We start from the raw sequence: 20,616 nt of genomic DNA, 5'->3' as shown, positions 1-20,616 counted from the left end.
GTCTCTCACCTGGCGCCGAGATGCAGCCACCTGTGGGGCGGTGCGGGGCGGGGTGGCTGGTTATACAGGGGTCCCTCGCCTGGCGCTGAGATGCGGCCAGCTCTCGGGTGGGGCGCCTGTTTATACAGGGGTCCCTTGCCCGTCGCTGAAATGCAGTCACCTCTGGGGAGGGGCATATCAGCTGTTGAGCAGCAGGGGTTACCAACCCTAACAGGGCCTTTTTAGGACAGGAAGTGGAATCACGGCCAGCGTGCCAGGAGCAGCAGAGCCTGGTTCCCCCAATGACTCCAGCCCTACAGGGATCTAGGGGGACGGGGGACGCTGACGAATTAGAGAGGGGGGCCTCCCGCCTGACTCTGCCTCCGTTCCCTCCGCAGTGCCCGGTGCTCAAGGGCCGCGTGCAGAAGATCCTGCACTGGCACTGGGGGGAGCCGCCCCCGCCCGTGCTGGTGCCTCGGCCGCCCGACGCCAACCCGGACGAGCCCTCGCCCAAGGCGCTGCAGGGGCGCTCGGAGCGGGAGTTCTTCGTCAAGTGGGTCGGCCAGTCATATTGGCACTGCTCCTGGGTCAAGGAGCTGCAGGTAGCTTGCTGGGGGGGGGGTGGCGATGGCGATGGGGGGGTGTCCCCTGTGCCCTCCAGCCGGGGGTTTTCCAGGGGTGCTGAACGGGTGCTTGGGAAGGGGGTGAGAGTCTGGGCCAAGCCCGGCACCCACCCCCCTGAGCCGTGACCTCTCCCGCCGGCGGACAGCTGGAGATCTTCCACCTGGTGATGTACCGCAACTACCAGCGCAAGAATGACATGGACGAGCCGCCCCCGCTGGACTACGGCTCCGGCGACGACGACGGCAAAAGTGAGAAGAGGAAGAGCAAGGACCCGCTGTACGCCCAGATGGAGGAGAGGTTCTACCGCTACGGCATCAAACCCGAGTGGATGGCCATCCACCGCATCATCAACCACAGGTGGGCCGGGGCTGCCCCCACGCTTCCCCCGGGACAATGGGGGTCCCCTCACACTGTCCCCTGGGCTGACCCAGGACCCTGGGGGTCCCCTCACACTGCCCCCAGGCTGACCCCAGGACCCTGGGGGTCCCCCCTTCTCAACGCTGCCCCCAGGGGCCTGCATGTCTCCCTATCTCCCCTGCACTGCTCCTGGGACCCTGGGTTTCTCCCCATCTCCCCCACACTGCCGCCGGGACCCTGGGTGTCCCCACATCTGACCCATGCTGCCCTCAGGGACCCCCGGGCAGCCCCGCAGCCCTGGACTGGCTCTGCAGAGAGCTGGAAACCCTTGTTTCTGTCCCCAACACCCACCCACGCCGCCCCGGGTGCAGGGCAGCCACGGCCCTCCCCCCCCGTCTCCCTCTGGCAAATCCCCCCTCACCGGTTCCCTCCCCTCTGCCGCTGGGTGCAGCATAGACAAGAAGGGAACCTACCACTACTTGGTGAAGTGGCGCGACCTGCCCTATGACCAGTCCACGTGGGAGGAGGATGAGATGGCCATCCCCGACTTCGACTTCCACAAGCACACCTACTGGAGACACAGGTGCCCTCCCTCTTCACCTCACTCCGTCCATCGCTCTGTCCGTCCGTCCGTCCCTCCCCAGGCATCCCCTCTTTCTCCACCCTTCCTTCTCCCTCCGCCCTCCAACACCAGGGCAGAGACAAGCCCCAGAACCGGCCCGAGGGCTGGAGAACATGTTGAGTCTGTCTCGGCTGCGTCGCTCGCTCGGCACTGGGGAAGGAGGCATGGCCGACCCAGACCCTGGCGTAGACAGTGCTGGGGGAACGGAGGGTTCCTCCGCCAGCCTCCCTCCTCGGAGAGACAGGAGAACCCCACCCGCTGGGCACGCAGGTGTCTCTGCTGCGGCCTGCTGGCGCCGAGCCGGGTAGCAGTTCCAGTGTAGACGTATCTCGGGGGGGGAACGTCTCCAGGAGTTGACGGAGCAGGGCTGTGATTGCACGGAGAGGAAATCCCCGCTCCCCAAAGGCGGTTGCCTGGCAGAGAAAAGCAGCCCGCAGCACGATGCTGGGAAGTAGACGCCGGGCACGTTCGCCCTGCAAACCAGGCCCCAGTGTCTAACCGGGAGGGCAGGGAACCGTTGGGACGAGCTGCCCGGGGAAGGGGGGGTTTGTCCAGCGTCAGGGGGATCAGATGCAGCCGGGAGGCCTGTCTGGAAGAGTTATCGTCCTTGATCCGGGGGGAACTGGGTGGGATTCTCCAACCTGGGCGATGAGTTGATGGCCCTTATGCTAGACAGCCAGCAGCAAATACCCGCAGTGGCCGGTGACGGGATGCTCAAGCGGCAGGGCTCTGAGTGACTCCAGCGAATTCTGTCCCTGGTGTCTGGCCCCCAGGCTCAGGGTCTAACTGAGTGCCAGATTTGGGTTCGGGAAGGAATTTCCCCGCGGCGCGACACAGGTCGACCAGCAAGCCCTGCGTCGGAGGGAGGGATTTCCCCCACTCCCGTTCTCCGGCCCGTCCGATTGGGATGCAGCCGCTCAGGGCTAGGACGGACGGGTTAGCTCCCGAGTGTGTCGCTGGCGGGTCCGAATTCAGTGTCGCTTTGTGTGTGAATGCAGCCAAGTTAATTCCCGGCCAGGCACCTGCAGAGACAAGAAGGATTTTTTTTTTCGCCCAGATGCATCCGGGGTTTTTTTTTGCCTTCCTCTGTGCCATCGACGCGTGGCACCAGCTGGAGAGGAGACCACGGACGGTGGGGCCAGTGCTCTGAGCTGCTACTGGAGACCCTCTCTCCTCTCTGGCTGCTGCGGCCTGCTCGGGTTCCTGCCGAGGGCTGGATTTGGGGTCGGGAAGGAATTTCCCCCTCCGCGTGCGATGAGCCGGGACATGGGGGTGTATTTTCAGTGTGGGGTGCGGCTTGCCTGCCGGCATCATCTGGGCCGTCATGCCTCAGCGAGTCCCTGCCGGGATGGGGGCCTCCGTGATTTTTTCCCCTTTGCTGCCAGTTTACTCCCCCTACGCTCCTGGCTGTGAAATCCTCGACCTGGCCCTGGGCCGTTACTAACCCTGCTGTCCTCCCCCAGGGAGCTGATCATGGGCGAGGACCTGGCCCAGCCCCGGAAGTACAAGAAGAAGAAGAAAGAGACACCACCGGAAGGTCCCCCAAACTCCCCCACTAACGACGTGAGTGTCCCCCCTGGCACCTCCCGCCTTGCACCCCGAGGCAGCGGTTTCGAGGAGGTGGAGAAGGATTCTGGAGGCGTCCGGATGGCCGGGATCCGGCCAGGCCGCTGCGGGGAGCCCTGGGGCATGGCCGCCGTCTGCCCCTGTGGGAAAGGGCTGAGGTCTCGCCATGCCGCTGTGCAGGGGTCTGTGTGTGGGTGTGTGATGTGTGTGTGTGCGCAGCACGAGGCTCGGTGATAAGAGAGTGTGTGTGTGTGTGTGTGCGTCTTGAGCGAGATCTAGGCCCGTGGGTCTCCTCTACGCTGCAGAGTTAGCTCGACACGCGGCAGCTTACATCAACTGCTGACACGAGGAGCGTAGTGTGGACGTGCAAACGTGATTTTGTCCATGTTGTGTGTGTGTGTGTGTGTGTGTGTGAGAGAGAGAGAGAGAGAGCTCTGAACAGCTGGGGTTGTGATTTCTCTGTGTGTGTGAGAGAGACATCTGAACGGCTGGGGCTGGGGGTTGTGATTTGTGGTTTGCATGTGTGTTAAATCTTGTGGGGGCAGCATGTGGTTGTGATTGTGGGTGGCTGGCTTGCTGCGTGTGTAGGAGGGCTTTGGAGGATTGTGATTATGTGATCTTTGTGCGTGCCTACCTGTCGTGTGTGTGTGTGTCCAACCCCATGTGTGTGGCATGCGGGTGTGAATGCTGGTGTCGGGTTTGCTGCAATGTGTGCGGTTGTGACGGGGTGGATTTGGGTGCGGTTGTGTGTCCCCACTTCAGGTGGCTGCGCGCAGGGTTGTGATTGTGTGTGGCTGTGGTTTGTGAGGTTGTGGTGAGGTGGACTCAGGCACACACAAATGCACCGCCTCGGTGTGCGTGTCTGGTTTTGGGGCTGATGGCACGGGGCCCAGATTGCGTGTGACTGGTGTGGCCGGTTGTCGTGTGAGGGGTTGTGACTGTGCAATGGTTGTGTGAGTGTGTGTTAGATTGGTGCGGATCAGCACAGCAGTGGCGAGGGATTGATGGTGTTGGTCTGTATGTGGAGGGGCAGGGCTGGGATATGTGTGTTTGATGTGCGGGTTCTCTCCCTGGCTCTGTGAGGGGAGTGGGGGCTAGTGGTTAGAGCAGGGGTGGCTGGGAACCAGGACTCCTGGGTTCTCTCCCTGGCTCTGGGAATGGAGGGGGATCTAATGGTTAGCGCAGGGGGGCCGGGAGCCAGGACTCCTGGGTTCCGTGGCTCGCTCTGAATGGAGCGTGGTGCAGTGGTTAGAGGACGCGCGCTCCAAGGGAAGCCGATTTCCTGCCTCTCGGGACGGCCTCGTTGTTGTCGCTCCCAGCGCCAGCCAGGAGGGGTCAGCAGCAAGACTTCTCCCGCCCGGCCCACCAGTCACACACCCCCTGATCCCCCCCGGCATCGTCTCTCGCCCTGCAGCCCACGGTGAAGTACGAGACCCAGCCGCGCTTCATCACCTCCACGGGCGGGACCCTGCACATGTACCAGCTGGAGGGGCTCAACTGGCTGCGCTTCTCCTGGGCCCAGGGCACTGACACCATCCTGGCCGACGAGATGGGCCTCGGCAAGACCATCCAGACCATCGTCTTCCTCTATTCCCTCTACAAGGAGGTAACGCCACCGCTGGCACCCTGCTGGGGGGTGGGGGGGAAACAGCTGGAAAAACAGCCACCCTGCCCCAGAGGTGACCGCATCTCCGCGCCGGGCAAGGGGTCCCTGTATAACCAGCCACCCCACCCCAGAGGTGGGCGCATCTCGGCACTGGGCGAGGGGTCCTTGTGTAAACAGCCGCCCTGCCCCAGAGGTGGCTGCATCTCAGTGCTGGGCGAGGGATCTCTGTATAACCAGCTGCCGTGGTCTCTGCCTCCTGATCCCCCGGGTGTCTCTCTCTGGCCAGGGTCACACCAAAGGCCCCTTCCTGGTCAGCGCCCCGCTCTCCACCATCATCAACTGGGAACGGGAGTTCCAGATGTGGGCACCCAAGTTCTACGTGGTGACCTACACGGGCGACAAGGACAGCCGCTGCATCATCCGCGAGAACGAGTTCTCCTTCGAGGACAACGCCATGAAGGGCGGCAAAAAGGCCTTCAAGCTGAAGGCAAGATCCCCCCAGCTGCCTGGGCCTGGGCAGCCTCAGCGGGCAGGGAGCCGGACGCCTGGGTTCTCTCCCCAGCTCTGCGAGGGGTGTGGGGGTTAGTGGTTAGAGCAGGGGGGCTGGGAGCCAGGACGCCTGGGTGGGGAGGGGAGGAGGGTGTGGATGCTGTGTGTTAGAGGAGTGGGCCGTGAACGGGACTGGGGATCATTGATGGGGCTGACCCATGGCCTGGGGTCCCTGTCTCGCTAGCTGCCAGGGGTGTGCGAACGGACAGCCTGACCTGAGCGGGGCTGGCGCGCTGGCCTGCAGGTGGCCGTCCCTGGCTTTGGTCCCCGCGCGGCCACCCTTACGCCCGCTCACCCGACCTCCTTCCCCCGCAGAAGGAAGTGCAGGTGAAATTCCACGTGCTCCTCACCTCCTATGAGCTGGTCACCATTGACCAGGCGGCGCTGGGCTCCATCCGCTGGGCCTGCCTGGTGGTGGACGAGGCGCATCGGCTGAAGAACAATCAGTCCAAGGTAGGGGCGCAGGGCGGGGAGCAGGGGGTAGTGGTTAGAGCGGGGGGGCTGGGAGCCTGGACTCCTGGGTTCTCTCACTGGCTCTGGGAGGGGAGCAGGGGTTAGTGGCTTCGGCTCTTTCTCTGCTGCGTCACTGAGCTGCCTGCAGAGCGCCCGGGTGCTCCCCCCAGCTGTCGTCTGGGGGGGGGGTGCGGCTTCAGACCACTAACGCCCGCCCCCACCGTCCCTGCCAGTTCTTCAGGGTGCTGAACGGTTACAAGATCGACCACAAACTGCTGTTGACGGGGACGCCGCTGCAGAACAACCTGGAGGAACTCTTCCATCTGCTCAACTTCCTCACACCGGAGCGCTTCAAGTGGGTCTGCCCCCCGGCCTGCCCCACATGAGACCCCCAGCCCCTGACACTCCCGAGGAGAGCCAGGACGTGGGCCTCGTGCTGGGAATTTCGCCCTGTCCGTCTTCCCCCTCTGGACATACCTCATGGAGAGCCCTCCGATTCGCCTACCCAGGTCCCCCCTGCACACACCAGTTGGCTTGGGTGTTGGGGGGGGCATAGGAAAGTCACGCCCCCCCAGGAGCGTGGGACCTCGCACCCAAGGCTCCGCGACGCTGAGCTCCCACAATGGTGGCGCGCTCTCATAGGGATGCGGGACCCCGGCCCGAGCCCCGGCCCCTCCTCTCAGCCACCGTGGCTGGCTTCTCTCCTCCAGCAGCCACAGCTCGGCTCCCTCCAGGGCCGCCCGGCACAGTTACGGGGGTCAGCCGCGTCCCCTCCCAGCCCCCCATGCCCAGCTCCTTCGGTCCCCGAATGCCGCCCCAAGGCCAGATCCCGCTAGAGAAGCGGGATAGGGCTGGGGGGGGGCGCCCCCCAGATTGGCCTGGCGGGGCTGTGGGACAGGGAGCCGTGGCTGACGCGGCTCCGTCCGTCCGTCCCCCCTGCAGCAACCTGGAAGGCTTCCTGGAGGAGTTTGCCGACATCTCCAAGGAGGATCAGATCAAGAAGCTGCACGACCTGCTGGGGCCACACATGCTGCGACGGCTCAAAGCCGACGTCTTCAAGAACATGCCGGCCAAGACGGAGCTGATCGTGCGGGTCGAGCTGAGCCCCATGCAGAAGTACGGCCGGGATCCCCCCCAATTCCCCCCGCCTCTGTCCTGGGGGGGGCACGGGGACGCTGGGGGGGACAGACTGGCTGCACAGTGGGGCAGGGGGCTCAGTGGGGGCATAGGTTGTGGCATGGATGGGGTCGGAGAGCCTGGCACTGTGCGAGCATGTCGGGGAGCATGATTAGAACAGGGGGGCCTGGGAGCTCCTCGCTCTGGGAGGGCGGGGGAGGGGGCTAGTGGTTAGAGCGGTGGGGTGGGCTGGGAGCCAGGACTCCTGGGTTCTCTCCCCAGCTCTGGAAGGGGACTGGGGTCCAGGACTCCTTTCCTTCCTGCCTGGAGACACTGGGCTGGTGGCAGGGCCCAGCCTCACCCTCCCTGCCGCCCCCCACTCAGGAAATACTACAAATACATCCTGACCCGCAACTTCGAGGCCCTGAACTCCCGGGGCGGCGGCAACCAGGTCTCCCTCCTCAATATCATGATGGACCTGAAGAAGTGCTGCAACCACCCCTACCTCTTCCCTGTGGCTGCTATGGTAGGTCCCGCCCATCCTGGGGGGCAGGGCAGAGGGTCTGGGGAGACCATGGTGCACCCCGGCAGGTGTGGGCGCTGGAGTACGCGAGGAGGGAAAGGAACCAGCACCGTCCCCACCTGGGGGACGCCACAGTGGGCGGGATGGGCGGGGAGGGGGATGGACAGTTTCAGAGCTGAGCGGCTGCTGCCTTTGCCTCGTCAGGAGTCCCCCAAGCTGCCCAGTGGTGCCTACGAGGGCGGCTCCCTCATCAAATCTTCCGGGAAGCTGATGCTGCTACAGAAGATGCTGCGGAAACTGAAGGAGCAGGGACACCGGGTGCTGATCTTCTCCCAGGTGAGGGTGGCCTAGAGACCAGGGGGGAGCATCAGAGCCTCGTATGCGGTGCAGAGGTGGCCGCCTCTCGGTGCTGGACAAGGGGTCCCTGTATAAACAGCCGCCCCGCCCCAGAGGTGGCCGCCTCTCACCACCGGGTGAGGACTCCCCGTTATTGGAGCCCCAGTACTGACCACCCATCCTGCTCTGCCCTGCACATTCAGATGACTAAAATGCTAGACCTGCTGGAGGATTTCCTGGACTACGAAGGCTACAAGTATGAGCGGATTGACGGCGGGATCACTGGGACGTTGCGGCAAGAGGCCATCGACAGATTCAATGGTACGAATCCTTCCGCACGGATCCCCCTGACTGGGATCAGGGCCCCCCATTGCGCCGGGCGCTGTGCAGACCCCCGGCAAGAGATTCCCTTTCCCTCAGCGCTCACAGTCTGAATAAGAGACACGAGAAAGCGGGAGGCAGCACACAGAGTGCACCGTCTGTCTGGCAGCGGTCGCAGCTCGGTGGCTGTAGGGCAGGGCCGGGGGGGAGGCACCAAGAGACGTTGGGATCAGTGAGATAGGAACAGGGTGCGTTGTGAGCTGACACCTCCGGCCCCCTGGCTGGTTCCGTGCTGGCGAGGGTCGGCCTGTGGCTGGTCGGGGGGTCTCTCGCGTTGGCAGCCGCGGGCGATTTTGGTTCCTTAGCATCCCACCTTCATCAGCGTGGAGAGTCCAGCCTGGCCCCCTCCGCCCCAGCCCAACCAGTGCCCAGGGTCACGGTCCCAGTGAGCAAGAGTTTTGATGGTTCAAGACCCAGGTTTGGGGGGCTCTTGGGGTGTCCAGAGGCCATGGTAATGGGCAGGTGGGTGATAAATAGATGGGGCCTGTCAGAGAGAGTAGCGTCTGCAGGAGCCCCATGGGGGGGAGAATTGAGAATTGGGGGCCGGGATCTGGGTTCTCTGGACTGACGCCTCGCAAGTGGCAGCTGGAGGCAGCTCTGCAGGCAGCTGGGAATTCCCCACCCGCAGGCCATGGCCCGGCTGGCATGTGTGACAGTGCGATCTCTCTCCCAGCGCCTGGGGCCCAGCAGTTCTGCTTCCTGCTCTCCACCCGGGCAGGAGGCCTGGGTATCAACCTGGCCACGGCAGACACGGTGATCATCTTCGATTCTGACTGGAACCCCCACAACGACATTCAGGTGGGTCCCCCATGGCTCCACGCCCCCAGGGGTCAGGTGGGGAATTCCCTTCTCAGGACTGTCGCGTGGGGCAGGGGCGGATCGGCCGAGGAGACGTGGGGCCAGAGGACCTACTAAGCTCATTCTTCTTGAGCTCCAAGTTGCACCACTGGCTCCGGGCTGGATCCCTGGCTGACGTAGATCAGAGTAGCTCCGTGACCGACTGTGGAGTGGTGCCTCTTTACCCCAGTTGGGGGCCTGGCCCCTCTCTTGGGGGGCGCCAAGGCCCTATGGTGAAGGGGAATCCGGGAAGAACTGAACTAGCCAGACAGATGCCCTTGGTGAGGGGGAGGGGGGTGGTAGATGGATAGATATGTAGGGTCTCTGTGTCTGAGGTGGATGGACTGACGGCGAGAGCTGTCCTGAAGGATGGGGCGGGTAGATCTTTGCCTCTGAGATGGGCTGGATGGATGGGGGTCACTAGGAGGGATGGAAGGATGGCCAGCCTGGCGTCCCTGAGTCAACGGACAGAGGAAGAGACCAGCGTCCCTGGGTGGGCGGATGGAGTGGCAGGCAGGTGGGCGGGACAGACAGAGGGACAGACCGGCGTCCCTGGGCGGGCTGGCCGGGCGGGCGGGCAGATAGAGAGGCAGGCAGGCAGCCCTGCGTCCTCACCCCGCGCCCGCCCGACCCGGCCCCTGCAGGCTTTCAGCAGGGCGCACCGCATCGGCCAGGCCAACAAGGTGATGATCTACCGCTTCGTGACGCGGGCCTCGGTGGAGGAGCGGATCACGCAGGTGGCCAAGCGGAAGATGATGCTGACGCACCTGGTGGTGCGCCCGGGGCTGGGCTCCAAGGCCGGCAGCATGTCCAAGCAGGAGCTGGACGACATTCTCAAATTCGGCACCGAGGAGCTCTTCAAGGATGAGAACGAGGGTGAGGGGGGGTCTGGTTCGGGGGGGAGGTATCTGGGGTGGGGTGGAGAGGGGGTGGGGGAGGGGATGGTGGGGCAGAGCTTGGCGGGGCCAGCTGGGTGGGCGCCAAGACTTGGAGGAGCTGGGGAAGGCACCTGTTCTGGGGGGCGTCACATGCGGGGGGCTGACTGGGGTGGGGGTGAGGCCAGGCTGGGGGGTGGGGATCCCTGGCTGTGGGGGGAGGGAGCCCCCGGCCTGTTCCCCCCACTCCTGGAAGGGGCTGCGGGTCGGGATTGAGGGGCACCGCCTGGCGCGAGAGCCTCGCAAGTCCCCCCCCCGCCCTGATGTGGGTTTGCCCCCCACCGCCCCCCAGGGGAGAACAAGGAGGAGGACAGCAGCGTGATCCACTACGACAACGAGGCCATCGCACGGCTGCTGGACCGCAACCAGGACACCACCGAGGACGCCGATGACGTGCAGAACATGAACGAGTATCTCAGCTCCTTCAAGGTGGCCCAGTACGTGGTGCGGGAGGAGGACAAGGTGAGTGTGGGGGGGAGGGGGGAGGCTGTGGGGCAGGAGTGAGGGGTGCTGGCGGACCGTGGGGGGTGGGGGGACACGCCTGGGGCCGCTCTGTCCCCGCCCCCACCCGCTGCCTGACCCCCGGCGTGGCCTGTGTTGGCAGATCGAGGAGATCGAGCGGGAGATCATCAAGCAGGAGGAGAACGTGGACCCCGACTACTGGGAGAAGCTCCTGCGCCATCACTACGAGCAGCAGCAGGAAGATTTGGCCAGGAACCTGGGGAAGGGGAAACGGGTACGGAAACAGGTCAACTACAATGATGCTGCCCAGGAGGACCAAGGTCAGCACTCATTGATCCCTGCGGGGTGCGCGCGGGGCCGTGAGGGAGGGCAGGGCTGGGGGGGGCAGGGCTGGGCCAGCAGCGGGTCAGGAGTGAGGGACACTGGCCAAGCTGGGGGGGGCTGTGGGACAGAATGGAAGAGAGGGCAGGGCCAGCGAGAGCCACTATTACCTGGCCCTCTCATGTGACCCGCGACTGAGCGAGGGACCTGCACGGGCTGGGAGGTTCTTCTTAGTACTCCGCGATCCTGTGGGGAGGAAAAGCGGGCGGCATCTCCGGGGCGAGTAAAATGAGCGTGTGGTGCAAATAGGGGGACCCTGTGGGAGGAAGGGGTTTGCGCCTTTTCCAGGGAAAACACTGCTTTTTTACGCCTTCAACCTTGGATGGGGAATGTCGGTGCGCTCTGTCTTCCGGGATTAGCGGAAAAAGAGGTGCCGGGTAGAACAGGGTGTAGCGTGTTCCAGAGGGGAAAGCCTGGGTTGTGTTCCTGACTCCGCCAGCGTCCTGCTGGCTGACCTTGAGCAAGTTCTCCCCCGAGGGCTGCGTGCCTCAGTTTCCCCATCATTCTGCTGACCTCCTTGGGATCTGCTGCTAAGAGCTACAGAAGCAGTAGTCCAGACGGTTTTGTCTCCCACGTTGCGTGAAATCGGTGCTGACCATCCAACCAAACGGACAGAAATACGCCCGCCCCTCTGGGCTACCGCAATAGGTGGTGAAGAAGCCACATTCTCTCTGTGGGGTGGGGATCTCTGAGAGCAAGAGGGCACGTTAAGTCAAGCGGACAGGGGTTAACGGCAGATACATTTAGTCTGGAGATAGGTGCAGATTTCTCCCCGCGAAAGGCAACAGTTTCCTCAACAGGTGGTGGATCCAGAGTGGACGTGTCTTCCTGTCAGATCCGCTCTAGCTCCTCCACGAGATACGGGCTGGGTGCAGGGAGCTACCCCTGAGCTCAGCCCAGATGAAAGGACTGGCCCTGGCAGGGCTATGAATTCACGACTCTCACTGCCAGGCCTTTACTCAGAACCAGGCAGGAAATGTTCGTCGCAGCGCTTTTCCGTTGGGAAAACGCTCTTTTGTCTCAACCAAAATGTGTCGTGGCAACGCGTTGATTTCAACGGGAAAATGTCAAACTACTTTGAATCGACACAGAGGGATCTCGGTTCATGTCGCTTTGACTCTGGTTGAGCTTTGTCCCCTCTTTACGGTCGCCTTTTGACTTTTAATTTTCAAAAACGTAAAACAAACCTTTAATTTTGATGTTACATTTATATAGCAGATATCGTATTTCGTATGTGCATCATATTTTCTATAGCGGGGGTGTCAAACATGCGGCCTGCGGGCCGGATTCGGCCCGTGAACCTTCTTTGTCCGGCCTGCAAGCTGCCGGATACGGCCCACCGTTCTCTTTGGTTTGGCCCCTGATGGCTGTATACGGCCTGTCAGCTTTTTTCTTCCGGCCCTTGGCGATTGCCGCCCGGCAATTCCCTTGGATCTGCTGCCGAAAGAGAGGACGCCGCGAGTTTTCTCGCTGGCGGGTATCACAGCGCGAGCTGCTGCTGAAAGGGAGGATGCGGCGTGATTTGTGGGTGTAGGGTAAGACGCCCCGAGGATACACCCCGCTTTAAGTTCATTTTATTGAAATGTGGCCCGCCGTTGGAAGTTAGTTTGACACCCCTGTTCTGTAGTGTAGTTGATACTTAATATTCTGCTTTCAATTTTATATGAAAAATATTTAGGATTGGTGGATATTTGTATATATATAATGCTTTCTAATGTTTCATTGTTGTATCTGGAAAACTATTTGATGTTTTCTAAACAAAACATTCCCAAAATTTCCATCCTGCGGGGAATTTCTGCATTTCGACTTTGGGATGGAAGGGAATGTCCCAAGTGTCAGCATTTTCCCTAGGATGGCAGCTTTTCCCCAGCTTCTTGCGACGTCACAACCTTTTCCATCTCCAGTCCCCCATAGACAGTCCAGCCTGGGCTAGTCGAACGCGCAGGAATATTTTTATGCTTGGTCCCAACTTTCCTCCTTTCCAGGTTGCTTCCCACATGCCTGTGAGGGGATAGCTGGGAAACCTGAGGGTAAAATGACTCGTGTGGGTTGGGTGTCAGGACGTGTCCCGATGCCGCCGAGTTAGTGCTCCCTCTTGGCCCCAGCTCGAGGCAATCCCCCTCCCCGGATCTGAATGAGCTGGCCGCTTTTTTTAAACCAGAGCCGTGCTGTGATGTGGGGCTCGGCTGGGATACGGAGCTCCGCGACCTCTCTCTCTCTTGTGCCTTGAGAGTGCCATTCCCCCCACGTCAGTAGATTTCACCTCAGCTTCTGATCAGACAGAGCAATCCACGCTGGGATTCCCCACATTCCCTCTTTGCTCTGGAGAGGGGTGACGGGGGGGGGGCTAACGAGACACCTTTTAAAATGCAACAGTCCTGTTCCGATTACAGACTGGCATGATAATGTTTCAGACAATCAGTCCGAGTATTCGGTCGGATCGGAAGAGGAGGACGAAGATTTCGATGAGAGACCGGAAGGTGAGCGCCAGGGTTCAGAGTTCAGGGGCAGATTAGCCCTGCATCTGTGGGGTGAAGACATCGAAGGCCTTGGTCCATTTAAGCCCCCTGTAGAGATGTCAAATTTCCAGCAATTTTGCAGGCGTGGAAATTTTGGGGGGGCAGAAAAAACACGGAAATTTAGAGGGGAAAATGAAATACCAACCTTAGTCCCCTGCTTATCCAGACTACACTTCATTTACTCCTTCCAGGATGAGAAACGTGTTATGCACAGTGGCGTTAGCACATAAAAAAGGACAGCCAGGGATGATTCTGAAATAAATAAACATAAATCCTTTAGTTTGGATTCAGATAATCACCCCAGATCCAGCACGGATGGCGTAGGACCTCTCGAAACGCTCGAAAACACTTGGGTCTATTTATATATTTGTTTTGCCTGTTGGCAAGCAGGAAAAAAGCCACAAAACGTTGCAATCGAAAGCGTGTTGTAAACAAAGCGAAGGTGGCATCTTTTGGGCTAGAAGTCGTTTGTAAAGGGACCGGAGCTGCCATGATCGTGCGGCTAGAGAAAAGCCTCCTGTTTTCTAGCAGAAAAGCTTGGAAAACAAATGTCCCTAAAATCGCGGTGAACAGCATGGTTGGGACCAGCAGTGCCTTGGGATCTAGAGCCAAAGGGCGTTGTCCTCCTATATAGAACCGGTGTTGGAGCGGTAGTGTAGACGAAACCAGCCGTCCCTAGGAACGGACAGAAAAGAACTTAAAACGGTTCCTGAGGTGTCCTTGGAAGTGCTGAGCAGCGCTCAGATCTCAGCTGGGGGGGTGTCTTTGCACAATGGGGGACCCGATCTCAGTGGGGGAGGGGGTCCCCATGTGCTCTCTGAACACGTCCCAGGCGGATGCCCCTGGAAGGTGGCTGGTCCCTGTGGGAAGCTCTGGGCCGAGCACTGGAGGTGTATTTTGACCACCGCAGCCTGGCAGGTCTGGGGGGGTAAGTGGGGGGCACAGTGGGGGCCTGGTTTTAGGGAGTGGATGTGTGCAGTGCCTGACACGATGGGACCCAGTTTTGGCTGGGGATGGGGTGGGGTCCGTCTGGTGAGGGATGGCAGCCCAGGACTCCGGGCCAGGATGTTTGACAGCGTCCCCTTCTGCCCACTGCAGGACGGCGCCAGTCCAAACGCCAGCTGCGCAACGAGAAGGACAAACCGCTGCCACCACTGCTGGCGCGAGTTGGGGGCAACATTGAGGTGAGACCTGGCTTGGAGAGGGGAGTGGGGTCTAGTGGTTAGAGCAGTGGGGGCTGGGAGCCAGGACTTCTGGGTCCCGTCCCTGGCTATGGGAGGAGAATGGATGAGCGCTGGCTACGTGAAAGGCGGGGTGGTGCCTGGGGGAGGGGGGGTTTTCTCTCTCTCTCACCCGCCTTTGCTGCCAGGTGCTGGGATTCAACACGCGCCAGCGCAAGGCCTTCCTGAACGCCGTCATGCGCTGGGGGATGCCTCCCCAGGATGCCTTCACCTCCCAGTGGCTGGTCCGGGACCTGCGGGGCAAGACGGAGAAGGAGTTCAAGTAGGCGTGCGTGTGCGGAGGAGGGGGGTGCCGGCCGGGGGGGAGAGTTCGCCAGGCAGGGTGCATCGGGGAGGCCGCGCTCCCCATCCCCCCAGCTCTGGAGGGGGAGGGGTGCTGCACCACAAACCCACCCCTCTGACACAGGGACCACCCCCCCTTGCCAGGTGATGACGGTTCTTACTCATCTGAGCCCCCCCCGTGCGCTGCTGGCCGTCTGCTTTCCTGGAGGGCGTGTGAGAGGGCAGCGCCCCCTCCCTCACACAGACGGAGATCACTCCCCCTGGCGGGGGGGGCGGCCATGCCGGGGGAGGGGGAGCCCGAGCTGTGGCTGCCCCCCTAAGCCGGCCCGCCGCACAGGCTCCCCAACGGGGCACCCCTCAGCGGAGCGGGATGAGAAGCCGGTTCTGATGGCAGCTGGCGGGCACTCGGGGCCGGGGAGAGCAGATGGCGAGGCTGGCGTCCCGCCTCCAGTGATCCCCTGCCCTCCCATGTGCCCCCGGATGGGGGCAGGCTCCCTCTCTGCCGCCCATGGTGTGGGCCACTGGGATCCCAGCCAGTGAGGTCAGTCCCGGCCCTTGGGCCAGGCCAGCTTCAGGAGATCTGTGCACTATAGTAAACTGTGTGTGTGTGTGTCTGTGTGTGACCGTTGTGTAACAAACGGGGGGGGGGGGGGGGGGGGTGCTGCCCCCTGCTGGTGCGTCTCCTAGCCCCTGCACGTTGCTAGCCGCCGGCCGGTATTCCCCTTCAGGTGCTCAGGGAGCTGGTCTTACCAAGCAAGCGGCAGCAAGACGCTGGCCGCACCAGGCGCCCCCCCCCCACTCCCCATGACAGCTCCTGAGGCTCTCAGCTCCCTCTCTCCCCCACCCCACAGGGCCTACGTCTCCCTCTTCATGAGGCACCTGTGTGAGCCCGGGGCGGACGGGTCGGAGACCTTTGCAGATGGCGTGCCACGGGAGGGGCTGTCCCGGCAGCAGGTCCTGACACGCATCGGCGTCATGTCGCTGGTGAAGAAGAAGGTGCGTTGCAGAGAGGAAGCTTGAGGGGGGTGGGAGACGTGTCCGTCTGTCCATCCTGTGGGGGCCATCCTAGAGCCGTGCCCAGCAACTCTGAAGCATCGGCGAGTGGCTACGGCTGGAGATGCGAGGAGAGGATCCGGGGTGCGGGCTGAGCAGCCCCGAGGGAGGAACCTTGGGAGCAAAGCAGCCTGGGAAGAGCACCAGGCCTGTGCAGCACCTGGCGTGATGGGGGCCACAATTTCGGCCAGGGTGTGGGGGAGCTTGAGCCCCGGGGAAGGTGAATGGGGCTCCCCGGCGAGTGGGGCTGATGGGGCACAGTCTGTTCCTCCTTTCTCCCCCCTGCAGGTGCAGGAGTTTGAGCACATCAACGGGCGGTGGAGCATGCCCGAGCTGATGCCCGACACCAGCGCTGACTCCAAGAGGTCGTCCCGTGCCTCCTCGCCCACCATCAAGACCTCCACCACCACCCCTGAGCCCAGCTGCACCAACACCCCCTGCACCTCCAAGCCAGGTGGGGCCAGCCCGGAAGGGCCGGATCTTGGGTACCGATTCGCAGCCTGGGTGCCCCACTGAAGCCTCCTCATATCACGGAAGAGGGAGGTTGAGCAGCCTGAGAGTTTACCCTATCACAGGGAGGGGTCTGGGGCCTCACCCTATCACAGGGGAGGGTAGGGGAGGAGCCTGGGACTCCAACCTATCACGGGGGAGGAGCCTAGGATCTCATCCTGTAGCAGGGCGGTAGGAGGGGGAGGAGCCTGGGGCCATGCCCTATCATGGGGTGGAGCCTGGGACCACACCCTGTCACGGGGGAGGGAGGGGAAGGAGCCCCAGACTTCTCCCCGGTGGGTCCCAGCACCTGTCCGTGGTGACACTCGTTCCCTGCCCAGCCACGCCGGCCCCCAGCGAGCGAGGGGACGGGACGGGGCCGCTGGCCGAGAAGGACGAGTTGGAGGCAAAGGAGCTGGAGAAGGAGTCGAAGAGCAGCGACCGGATGGAGACGGAGGTGGGTGCTTGGCGCCCTGGAGGGACTCAAAGCCAGCGTGGGGCAGGCTGCCGTGGGACCGGGACCAGAAGTTCCCACCGAAGGCAGCCAGGGCAGAGCCTGGCGTCTGCCAGCCCAGCCAGAAACCCAAAGGGAAACTGAGCCGCCAAGCCGGGGCTCTGGGGCTAAACCTTGGTAGCTGCGGCCTTGGGCCTTGCTTGGGGCTTATCGCCCCGCTCTGGTGGCCGCCCACAGCACTGGGTGAGGCCGTGCCGCACCTGACCGGCGGCAGGGGCATCAGGTGCAAGGAGAATTTCCCCAGATCCCGGCAGCGGGATGAAAAACACGAGGAGGAAACCAAGCGGGTTCGGGGCTTTTAGAAATGAAATGAACCAGATTTCAGCCGGCAGCCAGAGCCGCAGCACTGGGGCAGATAAAGGACAGCCTGGAAATGAGACAGCTGCAGGGTCTAGTGCCTGGGGAGGGCTCGCCGGTCCAGCTCCTTCCCGCCCTGCCTCTGCCAGCCCCGGGGGTAAAACCACGAGCAAAGGGCGCAGATCTGTGCGGCGGGATGGACAGACTCGCTCCGGGGCCTGGTCCTCCTGCATAACCCAGCCCGGAGAATCGCCCCCAGGGATCCCCATGGCCATCCAGAAAGAGGCGCTCTGGGTTTAGAGACTCCGAGAGCTGGAGATTTCCCCCTTCCTCGGGACGCCGTTCCCCACCGGTGATGGGGCCACATCCACCCCGTAGCTTACTTTGATTTTGGCCGGTATTGGCTCCCCGCTGCTCGATCTCGCGTGGTGTTTTCTCTCCCCACCCTGCCCCCTAGGTTCCCGCCCCAGAGCAGCCGACACCCGACACCTCCCCGGGGGAGAAGAGCGAGCCAGAGGCGGCCAAGAAAGCAGAGGAGGAAGCCGTGGGGTTGGGGGAGAAGGAGCCGGAGGCAGAACCCTTGGTCAAGGAGGAGAAGGAGAAGTCGGGTAACACCTGGTCCCTGCGGGCGGGCGGGTGTTGGTCCTGCGGTTAAATCCTAGACCAGGGACTGGAGTCAAGGGGCCAGGTCCCAGCCGGTCTCAGTGGGCGTTTCTCCCAGGAGGGGAGTGGAAATGCACCACTTCCCCTCCGCTCTGGATGTGGCCCGTGTAAATGGTGTATTTACTGTGCCCAGAGTGTTGATTTTCCCCTGAGCATCTTTGTAGGGGCAGATAGAGAGATGGGTAGATGGTGTCTGGGGCTGGATGGATGGTGTCTGTGGGTCTGGATGGATGGTGTCTGTAGGGTGTATGGGGCTGGATGGTTAGTGTAAGTGGGTCTGGATGGATGGTGTCTGTGGGGTGTATGGGCTGGATGGATGGTTTCTGGGGTGGAGGGATGGTGTGTGGGGGGCAGTTAGCGTCTCCTACAATGTTAGCAGGTGTTGTTGCAGTCGGGAGGGTCCCTAAACCCCCTGCCCAGCTCCTGGTGGGGGGTCGCTAGCTCCGAGAGCTGCAGGATTTGCTCCCCCCAGCCGGGTAGGCCGCACTGATGTTAACGGGCGAAGGGCCGTGTGCTGGTTCGGCGGCCATCTGTCCGTCTGCAGCTGGCACTCTGCCGGTCTGACCGATGGGGAGACTGAGGCCGGGAATTGGCCGAAGCTCTGCTCACAGGTCTCGGCACGTCCAGTTCCAGGTGCCGAGGCAGAAAAGCCGGTGGCGGAGAAGGCCGAGGAGAGACCAGCTGACGGCGACGAGCCAAAGGAGAAGGGCGACGGGGAAGGGCTGGAGCTGAAGAAAGGTAACTGGAGGGGGGATACCTGAGGGACCCGAGTTCAGGATATGGGAAGGGTTTCCTTCCACCGGCTGTGTCTGTGGGTGCACCCAGGGGAGGCTCTGGGGCCAGGGAGCGTCTGAGACTGTGCTTGAGGGGCAGCGATTGGAGCTAAGAGTGGCGGGATCAGCCCGTGTGTCTCTGCTGGAGCGTTGACTCTGAACCCTACTGACGTCCATTCAAAACATCGCCCCCATCCGTTCTTTCGAACACAGCCAGCCACTGCGGGGTGGTGGCATGAGGGGCAACGTTTGAGCCCAAGACCCACCTGGGCGCAGGTCAGCCGGGGGTGTTCACTGTGAGTGAATGGGCTGTTGACTTTGAAACCTAAGGACAGCAGCGCACATCTTGCCAGCCGAGGTATTGACTCTGAACCCTAACGATGGCTGTGCATGCTTGCCGAATCGGGATGTTAACTCTGAACCCTCACCATGTACGTCTCTGAGCCGCTCTTCCCTTGTGCTTGCAGAAGAGGTGAAGGCGGATAAGGAAGTTGGCAAGGAACCCAAGGCAGGCAGCGTCAAGGAGGAGGCCAAGGCCAACGGGCGGAAGGAGGACAAGGCCGACAAGCCACGGTTCATGTTCAACATCGCGGACGGTGGCTTCACGGGTGAGAGGCCAATTTGGTGCCCATGGTACACTCGGGCATCCCCTGATGCCCCAGCAAGCGTCTGGGGAACGGGCGCGGTGGGGTGGGGAAAGGGTGTGTTTATTCACAAAGCGCCTAGGCGAATTAGGAGCAGGGGTCACAATGGTTCTTGTGGGGCAGTCGCCCTGGGGCGCTTTGGGTAACGCTGCCGGCCTGCCCCCTCCTCACCCGCTGCCCTTTCCCTCCCAGCCACCCTTCGTCTGTTTAGTTCAGCGCTGAGACTGTCTTGCTGGGGTCCATGCAGCGCCTGGCGCGACGGGGCCCGATCTCACTCAGCAGAGGTGGCTGCTCCATGTCTGGATGATACAACGATCACCCTGTTTCCTGGGCGCGCGGAAGGGAGCTGGGCCGGGGGCGGGCAGGGGCCCTGCTCTGTTGGGAGACCTCGATCTCCTTTTGCTCCTTCCTTTCGGGGGAGCTGGCCATCCCCCGCACTCCCATCCCATGGATCTCACGCTGCCCGCCTCCCCCCTGTCCTCTGCAGAGCTTCACACGTTGTGGCAGAACGAGGAGCGGGCGGCCATCTCCTCCGGGAAGCTGAATGAAATCTGGCACCGACGCCACGACTATTGGCTGCTGGCCGGCATCGTGCTGTATCCTTCACCGCAGCTGGGCACTGCCCTGGCCTCCTCTCCCGGCTGCGGGACGAGGAGCTGAGATCATCCAGCCCTCTCCTGCCAATTTCAGGGTCCCTACTTGATCCCAATGTGCGATTTCCCCCACCCCGACCCCCCACCGAGTGACGTTACCGATCCCCGCAAGCATTTCCCGCCAGTAGATATTTCTGATCCCAAAAGACTGTTTTCCTGTGGAACTCCCCGCCCCAGGATGCAACTCAGTGCGCCGGTGCCTAGGATTTATTGCCACAAGTTCCAGGGAGCCTGGTTGTTTTGAATCCGTTGCCCAAACTTGCCAGGTCTCCTCCCACCTCAGAGAGCCCCCCCCCCCACCACCACCACCACCCACAGCCCGGCACGATCCTTAGCGCCCCCACCCTGCACAGCCACGGCTACGCCCGCTGGCAAGACATCCAGAACGACGCCCAGTTCACCATCATCAACGAGCCCTTCAAAACCGAAGCCAACAAGGGCAATTTCCTGGAGATGAAAAACAAGTTCCTGGCCAGGAGGTTCAAGGTGGGAGAGGGAGACAGGGAATGGGGGGCAGCGGGGAGCCCCCGGGCCTCTGAGTCAGGTGGAACAGGGCAGGAGGCTCGGGGAGGGGAGTGGGGGCTAGTGGTTAGAGCGGGGGAGCTGGGAGCCAGGACTCCTGGGTTCTCCCCAGCTCTGGGAAGGGAGTGGGTGCTAGTGGTTAGAGCAGGAGGGGGGCTGGGAGCCAGGACGCCTGGGTTCTCTCCCCGGCTCTGCGAGGGGAGTGGGGCCCAGTGGGTTAGAGGGGGGAGGGGCTGGAG

General features: G+C 62.3%; 1 protein-coding gene across 5 annotated transcripts in view; it reads left to right on the top strand.

Annotated features, from left to right (window-relative positions):
- CHD3 (chromodomain helicase DNA binding protein 3) overlaps positions 1–20,616 on the top strand; it is a 60,333-nt gene that overhangs the window by 36,502 nt on the left and 3,215 nt on the right. For all 5 annotated transcript variants that reach the window (XM_067555180.1, XM_067555176.1, XM_067555162.1 and 2 more), the window contains exons 11-37: positions 378–581; positions 749–960; positions 1,412–1,543; positions 3,046–3,145; positions 4,563–4,754; positions 5,041–5,241; positions 5,622–5,756; positions 5,990–6,111; positions 6,699–6,872; positions 7,257–7,398; positions 7,600–7,731; positions 7,935–8,052; positions 8,786–8,910; positions 9,594–9,825; positions 10,177–10,346; positions 10,489–10,666; positions 13,142–13,207; positions 14,345–14,430; positions 14,616–14,749; positions 15,621–15,765; positions 16,111–16,276; positions 16,653–16,768; positions 17,580–17,730; positions 18,413–18,523; positions 19,026–19,166; positions 19,690–19,798; positions 20,209–20,341. In XM_067555180.1, the coding sequence (XP_067411281.1) occupies positions 378–581; positions 749–960; positions 1,412–1,543; positions 3,046–3,145; positions 4,563–4,754; positions 5,041–5,241; positions 5,622–5,756; positions 5,990–6,111; positions 6,699–6,872; positions 7,257–7,398; positions 7,600–7,731; positions 7,935–8,052; positions 8,786–8,910; positions 9,594–9,825; positions 10,177–10,346; positions 10,489–10,666; positions 13,142–13,207; positions 14,345–14,430; positions 14,616–14,749; positions 15,621–15,765; positions 16,111–16,276; positions 16,653–16,768; positions 17,580–17,730; positions 18,413–18,523; positions 19,026–19,166; positions 19,690–19,798; positions 20,209–20,341 (3,927 nt within the window). The remainder of the gene's footprint in view (positions 1–377; positions 582–748; positions 961–1,411; positions 1,544–3,045; positions 3,146–4,562; positions 4,755–5,040; positions 5,242–5,621; positions 5,757–5,989; positions 6,112–6,698; positions 6,873–7,256; positions 7,399–7,599; positions 7,732–7,934; positions 8,053–8,785; positions 8,911–9,593; positions 9,826–10,176; positions 10,347–10,488; positions 10,667–13,141; positions 13,208–14,344; positions 14,431–14,615; positions 14,750–15,620; positions 15,766–16,110; positions 16,277–16,652; positions 16,769–17,579; positions 17,731–18,412; positions 18,524–19,025; positions 19,167–19,689; positions 19,799–20,208; positions 20,342–20,616) is intronic.

Source organism: Emydura macquarii, unplaced genomic scaffold (genome assembly GCF_026122565.2).
Source record: "Emydura macquarii macquarii isolate MOO-44397 ecotype Brisbane River unplaced genomic scaffold, CSIRO-AGI_Emac_v2 contig_306, whole genome shotgun sequence".
Lineage (NCBI taxonomy): Eukaryota > Metazoa > Chordata > Testudines > Chelidae > Emydura > Emydura macquarii.
Note: the sequence above shows the minus strand (reverse complement) of the source record. Positions and strands in the feature narration are given on the sequence as shown.